The sequence below is a fragment of the Vigna unguiculata genome, chromosome 2 (genome assembly GCF_037176805.1).
Source record: "Vigna unguiculata cultivar grain cowpea cultivar isolate G323 ecotype 2 chromosome 2, ASM3717680v1, whole genome shotgun sequence".
Taxonomy (NCBI): Eukaryota; Viridiplantae; Streptophyta; class Magnoliopsida; order Fabales; family Fabaceae; genus Vigna; species Vigna unguiculata.
The window spans coordinates 14574258-14592764 of record NC_140793.1 but is presented as its reverse complement, the minus strand read 5'-3'; the positions used below and the strand labels follow the sequence as shown (position 1 = coordinate 14592764).

Below are 18507 nucleotides of genomic sequence, written 5' to 3'. Positions count from 1 at the left end.
TCAATGATAACCACTACAAACTTGTCTAGAAACGGCCTGAATATTCTGTTCATATAGTCCATGAACAAGGCAGGGGCGTTAGTCACGCCGAAGGGCATCACGACGTACTCGTAGTGTCCATACCTGGATCTAAAAGCGGTCTTCTGTACATCATCAGACTTAACTCTAATCTGATGGTACCCCGATCTCAAGTCGATCTTAGAAAACAATGCAACACCATGCAATTGATCCATCAAATCATCTATCCGAGGCAGAGGATATTTGTTCTTCATGGTTAACTTGTTAAGTTGCCTATAATCCACGCAAAGCCTGGAGCTGCCGTCTTTCTTCTTAACCAACAACACCGGTGCTCCCCAGGGTGACACGCTTGGTCTGATAAACTATTTCTCAAGCAACTCTTCAATCTATTGTTTTAACTCTACCAACTCAGCAGGAGCCATTCTGTAAGGTGCCATTGATACTGGTCCTCCTCCAGGCACCAAATCAATGGAGAACTCTACCTCCCTAGAAGGGGGTAAGCCAGGCACATCCTCAGGAAAGACATCTGAAAACTCCCTCACCACCGGCGTCTCGAGATGTCCGTCCCCATTCTCAACGGATAGTTGGGTCAAAATTAGAAAACACTGAGATCCCTCCCTGATGGCTTGATCTACATGTTGTGAGGACATCAGTACATCTCTCTCCTCTAAGCTAGGGAATACCACTTTCTTCTCATTGCAATCAATGAGAATGCGATTAGCAGATAGCCAATCCATTCCCAACAGCCCTTCCAGAGGTAAACAAATAAGGTTTACCCTGTACCTACGTCCCTCAACCTCGATCAAACGCCTAGCACACAAAGTTGAGGTCCTGACCATCCCAGAAGCAGGCGTGGACACCACTAGGTCATACTGAAGTTCCCTCACCGGAAGACCCAACTCTTCCACCACTGACTCCGACACAAAGGAATGTGTCGCTCCCGAATCATATAAAACACACAAACCTCTACCAGCAATCACACAAGATCCAGTGATGAGGTTACCTGATCTGACTGCCTCCGTACCCGTCATGGCGTACACTCAACCAGCTTCTTGAGGTCTTGCACCTCCCCTAGCCTGCTGTGACTGAGACTGTGCCGAAGGCCTAGAAACTGCACCCCTACCGGTGGGGCACTCTCGGATGAAGTGACTCTTCTGACCACACCTGTGACAAGTCCTTTTGCCCACCAATTGAGGGCATGCATTCTTCATGTGGGGCCCTCCACAATGATAACACTACGGCCTGAGAGACTGAGGCTGTTGTGGCTGATGCGGGAATCTCCTAGGCTCTTAGGGGTGAGGCCTGGAGTATGGCCTCCTCCTATCATCCCGTCTGTTCACGGACCCAGATGGTCCTTCCACCTTCTGCTGGGATCGTTGCTGAGTCTCAACTTCAGCTTTCAGCTTCTCCATTACCCTCACCTTCTCCACTAAAGCAGGGAATTCCTGAATAGAGAGAGGGGCTACCATGAGTTTGAGGTCACCCCTCAACCCATTCTCAAATTTCCTACACTGCCAGTCTTTTGCCATCCTCAAGGTATGAAATCTTCCCAAGTGCTTAAATTTTTCTACATATTCAGACACTAACATCTCCCCTTGCATCAGTTGTAAGAACTCGACCTCTTTGGCGTACCTCACACTGTCTGGGAAGTACTCAGCATAAAACGTTTTCTTAAACAACTCCCAGGTGACAGTTTCCCTACTGTCCTCTAGCATCATCTTCATACTCGACCACCAGTGGACAACCTCTCCAGCAAGCAGGTACTCTGTATATGCCAGTCTATTCTCTGTAGGATACCTCTTGGCATCGTAAATCCGCTCCATGTCTCTCATCCACTGGTCTGCTCCATCAGGACTGGTCTTGCCATCGAAGTGGGATGGATGGTGTTGGAGAAAGTCCTCCAAACTCCACTCTTGTACACGTGGTGGTGGAGCTTGGGAAGGTCCAACTGCGGAACGATTTTCTCCCATCTGATGCAGGGCTTCCAAGTGCCTCTGCTGAGTCACCTTTGCTGCTAACCTTGCAGACTCCATCTGCTGCAAGGCCAAGTTATGCTGATTCACCATGTTAGCATTCTGCTGCTGCATGGCTGCTATCATTGCCTCGATGGTTCCCACCAAGTGAGAGTTGTCTGGGTTGGGAATAGGAGGATGGGGAGGTCTGGGCGCCATAACTCTGACCACACAAAGAGATGAACCAACAGTTTAGCTAGCAGATACTACAACTATACTCAAAACGCTTCGAGAAACACACAGCAGAAACCAAGCAAGCTCACACCTACAGACCCCTAGGAACTACTGCTCTGATACCAAAAATGTAACATCCAATTTAATAGTTTTTCACGCTATCAAATAAAACATTATATCATGATTAATCACAGCAGATAGTAACGAAAGCAGCACTGAAGAATATACAGCTGATACAGTCATCCAAAAACATATCCTGTGAATTTGTGATGAAGAACATAGGTATCCAAATACAACTAAAAACATCTCAAAACTACATGGCGTCTAATCCATGAACTCTATCACGGAACTACTCATCGATCACTCAACTCCTGCTAGAGGGAGGGACATCACCATCTGGATTCGGCCCTGCTCACACCAATAGTGGGTGATCATAGCAAGGAGAAACATAAAGAAAGCAGACATGAACAATAAGGGTGAGCAAACTGAGATTTGAGGGGAAAGCATACAATTCATATCGAAAACATCAATCACAAACATATCGCAATTATACATAAAATTCTAGACTCGATATCCGGATTGTGTAAGCGACATTGGAGCTCTTGGTGGCTTGCACTTATGAAGGTTCCCAAACTCTGCAGAGTTTGAACACAAGGGGTTATCACCTAACCTCTCACAGGGTAAATCCCCTTCGCGTCTAAGGCTTTTTCGAGTCCAAAGACTAGGACCTCCTGCTACTCCTCACGACATAATCCATTCTACTCTACATGAGCATGAATGATTATTGGAGTTTCAGGATGCCAACCAATACGGATTCCTCATGTCCTTACACACACTAACAAACTCTTAGGAATTTCCCTTGAAATTCCATTATAATATAACTTCTCATCTTTCATGGATCATAAATTTTCACTAAGTTTATAGCATATTTCAAGCATACAGGAGAGCATATACACATAATTATAACATTTCATATCCATTCATTCATTAAAACAGAACTCCAAGCTACCCACTGCAGGGACCCTCGCCTAAGCTAGAAAATCCGGCCTAGGCGAGAGACCGTCTCGCTCAGGCGAGTCCACCTCGCCTAGGCGAGACTCTAATAGTGGCGAAAATTAAAAACATGAGCGAACTCTCGCTCAGGCTAGGCTGGTTCGCTTAGACGAGGGCAACTCTCGCTTAAGCGACTCCAGCTCTCCTAGGCGAGACTTCGCGCAAGAATAGGGGTGATTTCCCTGATAGTCTCGCTTAGGCAAGTGTCACTCGCCCAGGCGAAAATATAAGTTTTCAAGCCTGTTCTTACATGCAAGAATGTGGATTCATTCCCAGATCATCAACGACCAATAATCACACAATCAAATCATCAATTGACTAATTATACATGCAATTCAGACTTATCACAACACAATCTAACTGAATTGGGTAAAAGTTTGTTGACTCCCCTTACCTTTGGAATATCCACTAGGATTGACTCCTCAACCAAAGAGAATACCTCAACTCCTACCTAAGGCACTGAATTATAATTGCAATTGGTGAGAACAGATTCTACTACCATCCAGAATGTTGGAATTACTTAGAATTCGAAAATCAGAATATGAGGGGGATACAAGTTCACTTACGCGTAGGAAAAGGGAGACTCAACTTAGGGGAAGTGACTCTGATCTTGCTTCAACCCTAAATTCTGCAACAGGGAAGAGGATTAGGCCTACTGCAACAAATTTTAGGGTGAATTTGGTGGAGAGAAGGCAGAGAAGGAGTAAGGGAAGAAGAAGGTGTTAGGGAGAGGGAGTGGGTTTTGTTTTTGTGAAGTGGTGGCAGAGAGGGTTCTCACAAAATAAACATTAAGAGAAGGAATATAAATAATTTTTTATTCTTTAACGGAGTAGTAATATAGTTATTCAAAAATTATAAGCCGGAACTACAATATTCATTGTAAAATGTATTAATCAATCACTCAAAGGAGAATTGGGTAAATATTTGATGAAGGTAGCATGGTTTTGAAGACATTAAATATGTTTTATAGGTTTCGAAACCAATAATGTAGTTGAAAAATCTTCAGATAGAGAAAAAGGTACTCACTTTCATGTAGCTATCATGATAATGTAGTTGACCGAAAAAATAATATCAACACTTCTAGATTCAACTAGCCAAATATATTCAAGTTTAAAAATAAACATAGACAACAAAAGTATATATATTTATAGAAATTTATTTATAGAAATGTACACAAATACTGAAAGGATACAATCTTTTATAACACAATACACAAATAAAAAACCCAAGCAAATGACTATGGTCAACTTACTTCCTTTCATGTAGCTAGCATGTTTATGGTGTTGACAATGTAAAATAATATCAACACACTTTGATTCAGCTAGCAAATTGTGACTGAAAACATAGAGTACAAAATTAAGAATAATAAGCAAGAAATCTTTTTAGAATTGAGCAATATTTAATGTAGTTAATAATTAAATAAAAATATACTTGAAGTCAATGTTTTTAAAATAACAACATAAGAACAACAAAACATATTGGTCATGAGTACATGTAGTTAAAATCAGCAAATGTTTTCCAAAAAAATAACATAACCAACATAAAACACCAAATAAAGTCTATTACAATTTTGAGTTTGAAATAACAGAAATCACTTCTCAATCTTGATATTCTTCTTCAACATCTTCACTGGAATCTTCTTGTTTTCTTGAACCATAGATCGACTCTGTCTTTTAAATGCTGGGACAGGTGGTTGGGTAGCCAAGTCAAGATTGTCCAGATGAGATGATTCTTTGCGGTTGTTCAGCGATTCCTTTGTAGAAACATGACTTGATACTATAATGCTCAAATGATCACTTAGAGTCTCAACATCATTTGATTCTTTAGTGAATTTGATCAGTAAATCTTAAAAGTAAACTTCAAAAAGTTAGCATATACAAAGCTTTACAAAAAAAGTATTGTAGTCTTCAACTACCTCTACAATTTCATGGGAGGTTCTAGACGAATTAGTCCTAGGTGGGTGGTCTTTAGAAGGTGGTTTCTCATCCTTTCTTTCCTTTCCTTTCCAAGTTCTAAAGTAGTATTCATTGTATGAAGTATTCCTCTTGGCTTCTTGTTTCTTTTTCAACTTTTAAGGCCAGGTGTAAAATTTTGTCAAGAGTGGAATACTCATACAACTCAACTACATCTTGAACTTCTCTTCTAAGACCACTCACAAATCTAGCTACCTTTTCTTCTTCACTTTCAAATTGGAGTCCTACTTTGAGAAGCATGGACTCCATCATTTTAAAATATTCATTCACACACATAGACCCTTGTTAAAGCCTTTGGAGCTTCAAAAGAGTCTCCCTCCTATAGTAGGAAGGAACAAATCTAGCTCGCATCAAAGTTTTAATGTCCATCCAAGAGGCCGCGGGTGGCTCTTGGTTAATATTGTCCACACACAATTGATGCCACCATGTCATGGCATAATCTTCAAATTCTAAAACTACTAAATCTACTTGTTCTTGATCACTAACTAAATGAATATTGAAGATTTGGTCCACTTTTTGCTCCCACTCTATGTAGAGGTTTGGATCATTCTCTCCCTTGAACTTTGGAATCTTGATTGGTGGAGGTTGTCTTTGTGGGATTGGATTGCGCCTTCCACCACCATCATAGCCGTGCCTTCTTCTTCTTCCACCATGGCTAGAGTCCTCGGAAGAGGACCTCCTCCTTCTCCTCTCATCTTCCCTAAGCTCAAGTCTTTGGATGTGCTCTTGTAGGAAGATCTCACTTTGCCTCCTATCCGCCCTCAATTGGTCAAAAGTTTCTCTTCTACTCACTTCCATCTCATGTAAGATGTTGGCAAGGGTCATTTGTTCACTTTCTTGGGCCATAGGAGTCACCATGGGAGGGGAATAAGGTGATGACGACTCCTCCTCTTCTTCTACCTCCAAGATTGGATCCATATTCATGTTCCTACACCAAAACTCACCAAAAACCGAGACAAAGAAGAAGTTAGCTAACAAACAATTCCCAACCTGAGACCAAGTGTGGTCTTCTCAAGCACCCAAGTGTTTTTTATCACACTCCCAAAGCACACAAGCAAGGCTAGCACTCACAATCCTTCCAAACAAGTGAAAACACCTTTAAAGAGATGAAAACCTTTCAAAAGCAAGCAAGTGGCTCGGCCACAACACTTTAGAAAAACAAGGAAAAGAAAACAAGTAAGACAAAACAAGGATTACCTAAAGACAAGCAAGCAAAGCTCAAAAACAAGAAAGTTTAACTTCTAAGGAAATTTTGTTTTAAAGATAATACTTGAACAAGACTAAAGCAATGAAAAGCACTTTTAAAGACTCTATGGAAAGTATTCGAACAAGGCAAGATTATACCTCAAATTATGCATACACCAAGAAAGATCATAACCATGTTGAAGCATGGAACTAATTTGCCAATATCACCCAAAATCCAAGTATAAAATTTGGTAGCATAACACCTAGTAAAAATGGCCAAATGGATTCACCAAGCAACACATTACCTCTCGGCCAAACTGTTTTTGGTCATGAAAATAATTTTTCTTTTCAAAACTAGGTACTTAAGATGATGAGAAGGATATTTTAGGGTGTCTTGAACACTTAGTTCCCAAAAAAATTAGGTCAAAATCAATTTCAAGGAGCATACAACAACAACAGCATTTGTGAGAGTTTCCTCCCTTGGGAGTGAATACTATTAAGCCTTATCTTGCATAGCAAGTGGCGGCACACATCCACTCATCTTCAAGGTTGCCATGGCTTCTAGCCTAGCCTTGTAATGGCATGCTTCTCAAATTTTTACCATTTCTTTCCTTTCAATTTTATATTTTCTTCTTCCTTTAATTGGTCTTGGTTTTCTATGATTAATGTGCTTTCCATTTCCTTTCTTTTTTAAATCAATCTATCATCTTCTTCTCTTGAGCTTTGTGAAAGGGACCTTCACATCTAGATAGCTTGCTATCTTACTGTCCAGTGGGGATTTCACTTAGCTTTCTTAATCAACTCACACCATATTCAACAATCTTAAAAAGAAACAATATAATCCTTCATCATTTGGTATCTAGAGCCTAGGTTATCTTGAATATGGTGTTTTTCATGTGATAACCTTGTCTTGTTGTAGCTATCTTGGTATGGTTCAAATCCACTTTGATGACACACAAAAACAGTGCTGGCAGAAAAACGTGACGATTTTAAAACATTAAACTGCACCAGCTCAGCCGTCCAAAAATTACTTTTTTGGTGTCAAATGAAAGCTCTTTGAGTCTAGTTTCCAGAAAAAAAAGAACCAACACATTTGGAGTTCTATGGAGAATGTTATGATCAAATTAGTGAGGAAAGGTCAGATTTTGTTGTGGCAATTTGGCTACGGTTTTTGCACCTCTTTAAGCTTATAAATGTGGTTGGATAACATGTCTTTGGATGCTTAGTCTTTGACCCTTAAATCCATGAGTTTAAATGCATGATAGCTACATGTTTGTATCTTTGTGTATGTCATGTTGAGTCTTTAAATGTGTTTAACTTTTGCTTGAGTCATATGTCATATGCTTCTTTGAGTTTTCTTGTTCTTGTTTCTATGTATTTGAGCTATTGCATGAGATCTATGCCTTTTGTTGTTGCATGCTCCTTGAATTTGATTTTGACCTCATTTTTAAGGAACTAAGTGTTCAAGACACCCTAAAATATCCTTCTCATCATCTTAAGTACCTAGTTTTGAAAAGAAAAATTATTTTCATGACCAAAAACAGTTTGGCCGAGAGCTAATGTGTTGCTTGGTGAATCCATTTGGCCATTTTTACTAGGTGTTATGCTACCAAATTTTATACTTGGATTTTGGGTGATATTGGCAAATTAGTTCCATGCTTTAACTTGGTTATGATCTTTCTGGTGAATGGATAATTTGAGGTATAATCTTTGCTTGTTCAAATGCTTTCCATAGAGTCTTTAAAAGTGTTTTTCATTGCTTTAGTCTTGTTCAGGTTTTGTCTTTAAAACAAAGTTTCCTTAGAAGTTAAACTTTCTTGTTTTTGAGCTTTGCTTGCTTGTCTTTAGGTAATCTTTGTTTTGTCTTAGTTGTTTTCATTTCCTTGTTTTCCTAGAGTGTTGTGGCCGAGCCACTTGTTTTGCATTTGAAAGGTTTTGAACAAGGTTTTAAAATTGTTTGCTTCACTCCTTTGGTGGATTTTGGTCTCGGTTTTCATGTTGTCTAACCTCTAATCCATTTATTTTGTCTCGGATTTGAGTGTTTTTTGTAGGAATCATGGCAAGTTCATCAAATGCACCTACACCAAACAAAAACAATACATTGATGAGATTGTTTCGGGATTTGGAGTTGTCTAGGAAGGAAGCCCTTGAACAATTGGGAAAAGACAAGGAGCAAAGTGACCTAAGAATCCAAGAGCACATTCAAAGGCTTGAATCTAGGGAGCAAGAAAGAGAGGCTAGGAAAAAAGGGCATTCTAGGTGCAACCCATCACAAGGGAAGCAAACTCCAAAGATTCCTAAGTTCTATGGAGGAAGTGATCCCAAAATCTTCCTCTATTGGGAAGCTAAAGTTGATCAAATTTTCAATGAAAATCATGTAAAGGATCAAGCACAAGTCGATCTAGTAGTTTTAGGATTTTTGGAATATGCCAATACTTGGTGGCATAAAGTTTGTAAGAATTATGACCAAGGGCCACCAGCGGCTTCTTGGATGGACATTAAAACTCTTATGCGCGCTAGATTTGTTTCTCCCTCCTATAGGAAGGAACTTCTTTTGAAGCTCCAAAGGCTTCACCAGGTTCTATGAGTGTGAGTGAGTACTTTAAAGAATTAGAGTCTCAAATGCATAGGGTTGAAATAAAAGAAACTAACAAAGAGAAAATAAAAAGACTTATGAGTGGTCTTAGGAGAGACATACAAGACCAAGTAGAGTTGTATGAGTACTCCACTCTTAAAAATGTTTTCACACTTGCCCTTGGGATTGAAATTCAATTGAAAAGAAAAAGAAGGGCAAGGAAGAGTTACTCACCCAACCACTACTTTAGTCACTCATGGAAGGGAAAGGACAAAAAAAACATGATAAGTTCCCTTCTAACTCTCATCAAGAACCACCAAGTAAAAGTAAGTCTCCAAGTGATCACATTCACCATTCCACTTCTTCAAGATCAAGTTCCATTAAATGTTTTAAATGTTTGGGTTATAATCACATTGCTTTAAATTGCACAACCAAGAGGACCATAATCTTAAAGAAGAGCAATGATATTGAAAGTGAACACTCATCTCCCCATTCTCTTTCAAAAGAATTTTCTTTCTCTAGTAAAACTAAAATTTTTGAGAAAGACCCTATGTTATTAAGGCGCATGATAGGTCAAGATCAAAGTGAGCTTGAGCCAACTCAAAGAGAAAACATTTTTCAATCTAGATGCAAAATTAACAAATGGGTTTGCTCTCTAATTATTGATGGAGGAAGTAGTACCAATGTAGCTAGTACAAGGGTTGTGGAAAAGCTTGGCTTGAAAACTATCCCTCATGCCAAGCCCTACAAGCTTTCATGGCTTAAAAAAGAAGACATTAAAGTAACTCAACAAGTCCTCATTAACTTTTAAATTGGAAATTTTAAAGATAAGGTGTTATGTGATGTTGTGCCTATGGAAGCAACACATATTTTGCTAGGTAGGCCATGGCAATTTGATAGAAAAGTATTTTATGATTGCCATGCTAACACCTATGATTTCTCCTTCCAAGGCAGGAAGTTCACACTCCTACCTCTCTCACCCAATCAAGCAAATGAGGACCTAAATAAAGTTACCTCCAAAGTGTTACTTGCCTCCAAAAACAAATTTCCAAAACAAGATAGACATCACCATTCTTCCTTCTCTTGCAAGGCTTAAAAGTAAGACCCAATGCGCAAGCATGAGAGGAAGAAAGGTCTAGAAAAGAGGGATGGCCTAACCAAAGCTAGGGGTAGTACCGTTAGAAAGGATGGAACAAGAGCTCATAAAAGGGAGGCGCAAAACCTCCCCCAAATCAAGTCAAGCTCCATCTACAAAGGCTTAAAGAATTTGTGGTCAAATTCTCTCCAAGAAGGGGAGGATGATGAAGGATTGACCCCAACCAAGGATGGAGGCACATTCTTAAGAAGACTAAGCATGTTTAGAAAGGAAGTTCACTAATCCTTCATCCCTTTCATTTGTGTTTGTTATTTTTCATTCCCTAAGTTGACTTAGTTGAATCAACTTTAGTTCACTTGTTGACCCTTGACTAGGTTTGACTTGTTGACTATAGTTGAGTTGACTTAAGTCAACATGCTAATCTATGTTTATTTGCTTTGTAGGTTAATTAGGAGTAAGAAAGAAATGCTAGGTGGCACATGGTGATTGGGGAGCATAAATGATGTGGATGAGAGAGTAAAGCAAAGGCATAAAACATAAAGCAAAAGGAACAAAACAAGTGTACCTATGTACCTTTGGTCTCCTTTGTTTTTAGCACACTTTGGCCACTTTTTTGGAGACATATGAGTCACATTCTTTGTCTCCTTTTGTGCTAGAACGAAATTAGCCTTGCACACACCATAGTTGGCTCTTTTCTCTCTCATTTTTGTAACCTTATTTGACCTAGTTTCTAGAAGTTAGGGTTAGGTTTTTGTAGAGACATCCTTAGCTATCTTTTATTTGCTTAGAGGCCCCTACACTCTTCTATATAAGGGGTGCTCCTAGATATGTAAAACAGTTGAACTTCCTTGGGAGTGAATACTTTTAAGCCTTATCTTGCATAGCACTCTTGTGTCTCAACCATTTATGAGAGTTTCCTTCCTTGGGAGTGAATACTTTTAAGCCTTATCTTGCATAGCAAGTGGCGGCACACATCCACTCATCTTCAAGGTTGCCATGGCTTCCAGCCTAGCCTTGTAGTGGCGTGCTTCTCACATTTTTACCATTTCTTTCCTTTCCATTTTATGTTTTCTTCTTCTTTTAATTGTTCTTGGTTTTCTATGGTTTATGTGCTTTCCATTTCCTTTTCGTTTTGAATCAATACATCATCTTCTTCTCTTGAGCTTTGTGAAAGGAACCTTGACATCTAGATAGCTTGCTATCTTAATGTCCAGTGGGGATTTGATGAAGGATTGACCCCAATAAAGGATGGAGGCATATGCTTAAGAAGACTAAGTATGTTTAGAAAGGAAGTTCACTAATCCTTCATCCATTTCATTTGTGCTTGTTATTTTTTATTCCCAAAGTTGACTTAGTTGAATCAAGTTTAGTTGACTTGTTGACCTTTGACTAGGTCTGTTTTGTTGACTATAGTTGACTTGATGATATCGCTGTCGTTAGGCGATCAAATTACCACTACTTAGCAACTTCAGTATTGCTAGTTTGTAGTGAAGAAAATAGTTAGGGTTAAGATAACCCTGAGTCGTCTCACAACGAATACGGAATTGATCTCAAATATTTGATTCTCAAAAATGCAATTTAAAACTAGCAACTATAAAAATAGGGGGGTTTTGATATGCAAAGAAAATGACACGGAAGATTGTAAACACAGTAATAGTAAATAGGTCAATTCCACTGCTTTTTCTAAATCAGATTCTTCATTGGTTATCTAGAGATTATTGTTAAATTAATTATTGTTGTTGATTTACAAATAAATCAATGTAAAGACTCAATTCATTTGTTGGCATCCTCACTTTTAATCAAAGTACAGTCTCAATTAAAAGTGAGAATTGTTAGATTATCCATAGTAAATTCAATCAAAGTACAGTCTCAATTAATTTTACTATGCCTAATCATGTCTATTCCTTTGTTCCTTTACCAAATAGAAAACTTAATTAATCAAAGTAAAGTCTTGACTAATTTTAGTTAAAGTAATTACCTCTAATCAAATTAAAGTCTCAATTATTGACAAAAACTTATTTAATCAAATGAAAGTTTCTAAACAAAATCAAAGTAAAGTCTCAATTTAATTTAAAAACCTTTTAACTCATATGATTAGCATGCATGTAGATTTAAAATCATTATTTTCTATTCGATTAAGAAGCAAAGGACATAGATAAACAAAAACCACAACAATAATCAAAATAACAAAACATATAAATTCATCTAACCTCAGAATCCATTTAAGAAATTACAGTGGAATCAACCCTTAAAGCTTAGCCCTCCATGGCTTTGATGGAATACATGATGATATGAAAGAAAGAAAATAAAAGAAGAGAATGAGAGATGTGGTGGAGACTGTATCTGATGAAGGATTGACCTCAATCAAGGATGGAGGCACATGCTTAAGAAGACTAAGCATGTTTAGAAAGGAAGTTCACTAATCCTTCATCCCTTTCATTTATGCTTGTTATTTTTGATTCCCTAAGTTGACTTAGTTGAATCAACTTTAGTTGACTTGTTGACCTTTGACTAGGTTTGACTTGTTAACTATAGTTGACTTGACTTAAGCCAACATGCTAATCTATGTTTATTTGCTTTGTAGGTTAATTAGGAGTAAGAAAGCAATGCTAGGTGGCACATGGTGATTGGGGAGCATAAATGATGTGGAGGAGAGAGTAAAGCAAAGGCATAAAGCATAAAGAAAAAGGCATAAAGCAAGTGTACCTATGTACCTTTGGTCTCCTTTGTTTTTAGCACACTATGGCCACTTTCTAGAGACATATGAGACATATTCTTGGTCTCCTTTTGTCCTAGAACGAAATTAGCCTTGCACACACCATAGTTAGCTCTTTTGTCTCTCATTTTTGTAACCTTATTTGACCTAGTTTCTAGAAGCTAGGGTTAGGTTTTTGTAGAGACATCCTTAGGTATCTTTTATTTGCTTAGAGGCCCCTAAACTCTTCTATATAAGGGGTGCTCCTAGACATGTAAAAGGGTTGAACATTTTGAAGTAAAAACACTCTTGTGTCTCAACCATTTGTGAGAGTTTCCTCCCTTGGGAGTGAATACTTTTAAGCCTTATCTTGCATAGCAAGTGGCGGCACACATCCACTCATCTTCAAGGTTGCCATGGCTTCTAGCCTAGCCTTGTAGTGGCGTGCTTCTCACATTTTTACCATTTCTTTCCTTTCCATTTTATGTTTTCTTCTTCCTTTAATTGTTCTTTGTTTTCTATGGTTTATTTTCATTCCATTTCCTTTTTGTTTTGAATCAATCCATCATCTTCTTCTCTTGAGCTTTGTGAAAGGAACCTTCACATCTAGATAGCTTGCTATCTTAATGTCCAGTGGGGATTTCGCTTAGCTTTCTTAATCAACTCACACCATATTCAATAATATTAAAAAGGAACAACATAATCCTCATCATTTGGTATCTAGAGCCTAGGTTATCTTGAATATGGTGCTTTTCATGTGCTAACCTTGTCTTGTTGTAGCTATCTTGGTATGGTTCAAATCCACTTCCATTACACACAAAAACAGTGCTGGCAGAAAACGTGACGATTTTAAAACAATAAACTGCACCATCTCAGTTGTCCAAAAGTTACGTTCATGGTGTCAAAAGAAAGCTCTTTGTGTCTAGTTTCCAGCAAAAAAAGAACCAACGCATTTGGAGTTCTGTGGAGTGAGTTATGATCAAATGAGTGAGCAAAGGTCAGAGCTGCCGAGAATACGAAAAACAACGTTTTCAGGTTATGTTGTGGCAATTTTGGCTTCGGTTTTGCACCTCTTTAAGCTCCTAAATGTGGTTGGATAACATGTCTTTGGATGCTTAGTCTTTGAGCCTCAAATCCATGAGTTTAAATGCATGATAGCTACATGTTTGTGTCTTTGTGTATGTCATGTTGAGTCTTTAAATGTGTCTAACTTTTGCTTGAGTCTCTTGTCATATGCTTCTTTGAATTTTCTTGTTCTTGTTTCTAAGTTTTTGAACTATTGCATGAGATCTATGCCTTGTGTTGTTGTATGCTCCTTGAAATTGATTTTGACCTAATTTTAAGGAACTAAGTGTTCAAGACACCCTAAAACATCATTCTCATCATTTTAAGTACCTAGTTTTGAAAAGAAAAAGTGTTTTCAAGAACAAAAACAGTTTGGCCGAGAGCTTTTACAATGCTTGGTGAATCCATTTGGCCATTTTTACTAGGTGTTATGCTACCAAATTTTATACTTGGATTTTGGGTGATATTGGCAAATTAGTTCCATGTTTTAACTTGGTTATGATCTTTCTTGGTGTATGCATAATTTGAGGTATAATCTTGGCTTGTTCAAATGCTTTCCATAGAGTCTTTAAAAGTGTTTTTCATTGCTTTAGTCTTATTCAAGTTTTGTCTTTAAAACAAAATTTCCTTAGAAGTTAAACTTTCTTGTTTTTGTGCTTTTCTTGCTTGTCACTAGGTGTTCTTTGTTGTGTCTTAGTAGTTTTCTTTTCTTGAAACTCTTGGGATGTTGTGGCCGAATCACTTGTCTTGCATTTGAAAGGCTTTGAACAAGTTTTTAAAAGTGTTTGCTTCACTCCTTTGGTGGATTTTGAGTGCTAGCCTTGCCTTGTTACTTTGGGAGAGTGATCTAAACACTTGGGTTACAATTTGGGTTGGATTTGGTCTCGGTTTTCATGTTGTCTAACCTCTAATCCATTTATTTTGTCTCGGATTTGAGTGTTTTTGTTGTAGGAATCATGGCAAGTTCATCAAATGCACCTACACCAAACAAAAACAATACATTGATGAGATTGCTTCGGGATTTGGAGTTGTCTAGGAAAGAGGCCTTTGAACAATTAAGAAAAGACAAAGAGCAAAGTGACCTAAGAATCCAAGAGCACATTCAAAGGCTTGAAGCTAAAGAGCAAGAAAGAGAGGCTAGGAAAAGAGGGCATTCTAGGCGCAACCCATCACAAGAGAAGCAAACTCCAAAGATTCCTAAGTTCTATGGAGGAAGTGATCCCAAAGTCTTCCTTGATTGGGAAGCTAAAGTTGATCAAATTTTCAATGAAAATCATGTAAAGGATCAAACACAAGTTGATCTAGTAGTTTTAGGATTTTTGGAGTATGCCAATACTTGGTGGCATAAAGTTTGTAAGAATTATGACCAAGGGCCACCCGCGGCTTCTTGGATGGACATTAAAACTCTTATGCACGCTAGATTTGTTCCTCCCTCCTATAGGAAGGAACTTCTTTTGAAGCTCCAAAGGCTTCACCAAGGTTCTATGAGTGTGAGTGAGTACTTTAAAGAATTAGAGTCTCAAATGCATAGGGTTGAAATAAAAGAAACTAACAAAGAAAAAATAAAAAGATTTGTGAGTGGTCTTAGGAGAGACATACAAGACCAAGTAGAGTTGTATGAGTACTCCACTCTTGAAAATGTTTTCACACTTGCCCTTGGGATTGAAATTCAATTGAAAAGAAAAAGAAGGGCAAGGAAGAGTTACTCACCCAACCACTACTTTAGTCACTCATGGAAGGGAAATGATAAAATGAAACATGATAAGTTCCCTTCTAACTCTCATCAAGAACCACCAAGTAAAAGTAAGTCACCAAGTGATCACATTCACCATTCCACTTCTCAAAGATCAAGTTCCATTAAATGTTTTAAATGTTTGGGTTATAATCACATTGCTTTAAATTGCCCAACCAAAAGGACCATGATCTTAAAGAAGAGGAATAATGTTGAAAGTGAACACTCATCTCCCCATTCTCTTTCAAAAGAATCTTCTTCCTCTAGTAAAACTAAAATTTTTGAGAAAGACCCTATGTTATTAAGGCGCATGGTAGGTCAAGATCAAAGTGAGCTTGAGCCAACTCAAAGAGAAAACATTTTTCAATCTAGATGCAAAATTAACAAATGGGTTTGCTCTCTAATTATTGATGGAGGAAGTAGTACCAATGTAGCTAGCACAAGGTTGGTGGAAAAGCTTAGCTTAGAGACCATTCCTCATGCTAAGCCCTATAAGCTTTCTTGGATAAGTAAAGAGGGAGAAATAGATGTCAATAAACAAGTCCTAATTAACTTCTCTATAGGAAGCTATAAAGATGAGGTGTTATGTGATGTTGTTCCCATGGAAGTCACACATATCTTACTAGGTAGGCCATGGCAATTTGATAAACAAACTTTACATGATGGCTATACCAACCAATACATTTTCTTCAAAAATGGGAAAAAGACAACTTTACAACCTCTAACACCTCAAGAAGTTAATAAGGATAGAAATAAAATAAGAAAAGATAAAGAAGAAAAAGAAAAGGGGCAAGCTTTAACCAAGGTGTTACTTGCCTACAAAAAAATTCTTCCAAAGCAAGATGTGCATCACTTTTCCTTCTCTTCCCAAGCCAAAAAGGAAGGCCCAAAGCATAAGCAAGAGAGGAAGGGTAGTCTAGAAAATAAAGATGGCCTAACCAAAGCTAGGGGTAATACCCTTAGAAAGGATGGAACAAAAGCTCATAAAAGGGAGGCGCAAATCCTCCCCCAAATCAAGTCAAGTTCCATCCACAAAGGCTTAAAGAATTTGTGGTCAAATTCTCTCCAAGAAGGGGAGGATGATGAAGGATTGACCTCAATCAAGGATGGAGGCACATGCTTAAGAAGACTAAGCATGTTTAGAAAGGAAGTTCACTAATCCTTCATCCCTTTCATTTATGCTTGTTATTTTTGATTCCCTAAGTTGACTTAGTTGAATCAACTTTAGTTGACTTGTTGACCTTTGACTAGGTTTGACTTGTTGACTATAGTTGACTTGACTTAAGCCAACATGCTAATCTATGTTTATTTGCTTTGTAGGTTAATTAGGAGTAAGAAAGCAATGCTAGGTGGCACATGGTGATTGGGGAGCATAAATGATGTGGAGGAGAGAGTAAAGCAAAGGCATAAAGCATAAAGAAAAAGGCATAAAGCAAGTGTACCTATGTACCTTTGGTCTCCTTTGTTTTTAGCACACTATGGCCACTTTCTAGAGACATATGAGACATATTCTTGGTCTCCTTTTGTCCTAGAACGAAATTAGCCTTGCACACACCATAGTTAGCTCTTTTGTCTCTCATTTTTGTAACCTTATTTGACCTAGTTTCTAGAAGCTAGGGTTAGGTTTTTGTAGAGACATCCTTAGGTATCTTTTATTTGCTTAGAGGCCCCTAAACTCTTCTATATAAGGGGTGCTCCTAGACATGTAAAAGGGTTGAACATTTTGAAGTAAAAACACTCTTGTGTCTTAACCATTTGTGAGAGTTTCCTCCCTTGGGAGTGAATACTTTTAAGCCTTATCTTGCATAGCAAGTGGCGGCACACATCCACTCATCTTCAAGGTTGCCATGGCTTCTAGCCTAGCCTTGTAGTGGCGTGCTTCTCACATTTTTACCATTTCTTTCCTTTCCATTTTATGTTTTCTTCTTCCTTTAATTGTTCTTTGTTTTCTATGGTTTATTTGCATTCCATTTCCTTTTTGTTTTGAATCAATCCATCATCTTCTTCTCTTGAGCTTTGTGAAAGGAACCTTCACATCTAGATAGCTTGCTATCTTAATGTCCAGTGGGGATTTCGCTTAGCTTTCTTAATCAACTCACACCATATTCAATAATATTAAAAAGGAACAACATAATCCTTCATCAGTATCTGCCAAAACCAAAGAGTTCTAAGTGTCTAAGCTGTCAGCTGTAAAATTGTCAGTCGTCCGTCTGCTCCCTTAAGTCTCTTTATATAGGCTTCCACTGGACTTTGGGCTTTATCTGTCAGTTGCTAAAATCTTTTATTTTTATTTAATTAATTAGTAACTTAATTCCTGCCCAATTTACAATTCTGCCCCTCTCATTTAGCCATATTCGCAGTTTTGACCAGAGTTGACTGCTGACTTTGACCAGTTGACCAGAGTTGACCAGTTGACCAATTTGACTGCCCTATCAGATGCTGACACGTGGCAGTGCAGATTCTCTCTCCAGAAATTAGGGTTTCACTCTCACACTCTTCTCCCTCCCTCGTGACGGCGGCTGCTCCGTTTTCCGGCGAACTCTTCTTCTCCGATCTGGTGCAGTGATGGTGTTTTGCGGTGGTGATTGAACAAGGAAGAAGAAGATGTGCGTTGTTCGCGCTGGCGGTGTGCTCGCGGAGGTTGTTGCTGTTTTGGAGATGGTTCGACGGTGCGTCTGCCATGGCTGGAATGGAGCTTGCGCGATGGCGGCAGCGGGACTCACGGTGGCTAACAGATCTGGTGCGGAGGTCGTGGCTGAACGCTGCTGGTGCAGTGGTGACGGAACTGCGGCGAGAAGCTACGCGCTGTTCTGGTTCGCGTGCGCTGCGAAAAAGATGGAGATGGTGGTGGCGCCGCGCGAGTTGCAGAGATGATGGAGGCTGGTTGCGCGGAGCAGTAGCGGATCTGTTGCAGCGGCGTGGTGGTCGT

The 18507-nt window shown here is 38.7% G+C and overlaps 1 protein-coding gene across 1 annotated transcript; it reads right to left on the bottom strand.

Annotated features, from left to right (window-relative positions):
* Window positions 1–404: 404 nt before the first annotated feature.
* On the bottom strand, window positions 405–1049 carry LOC114175558 (uncharacterized). Its single transcript, XM_085670066.1, has one exon. It carries the CDS (start codon window positions 1047–1049, stop codon window positions 405–407), a length of 645 nt encoding a protein of 214 aa, XP_085526192.1.
* Between the last annotated feature and the right edge of the window lie 17458 nt (window positions 1050–18507).

Excerpts from the sequence above, each read along its gene's own strand:
- LOC114175558 (XM_085670066.1), bottom strand. The coding sequence starts at position 1,049 with ATGACGGGTACGGAGGCAGTCAGATCAGGTAACCTCATCACTGGATCT.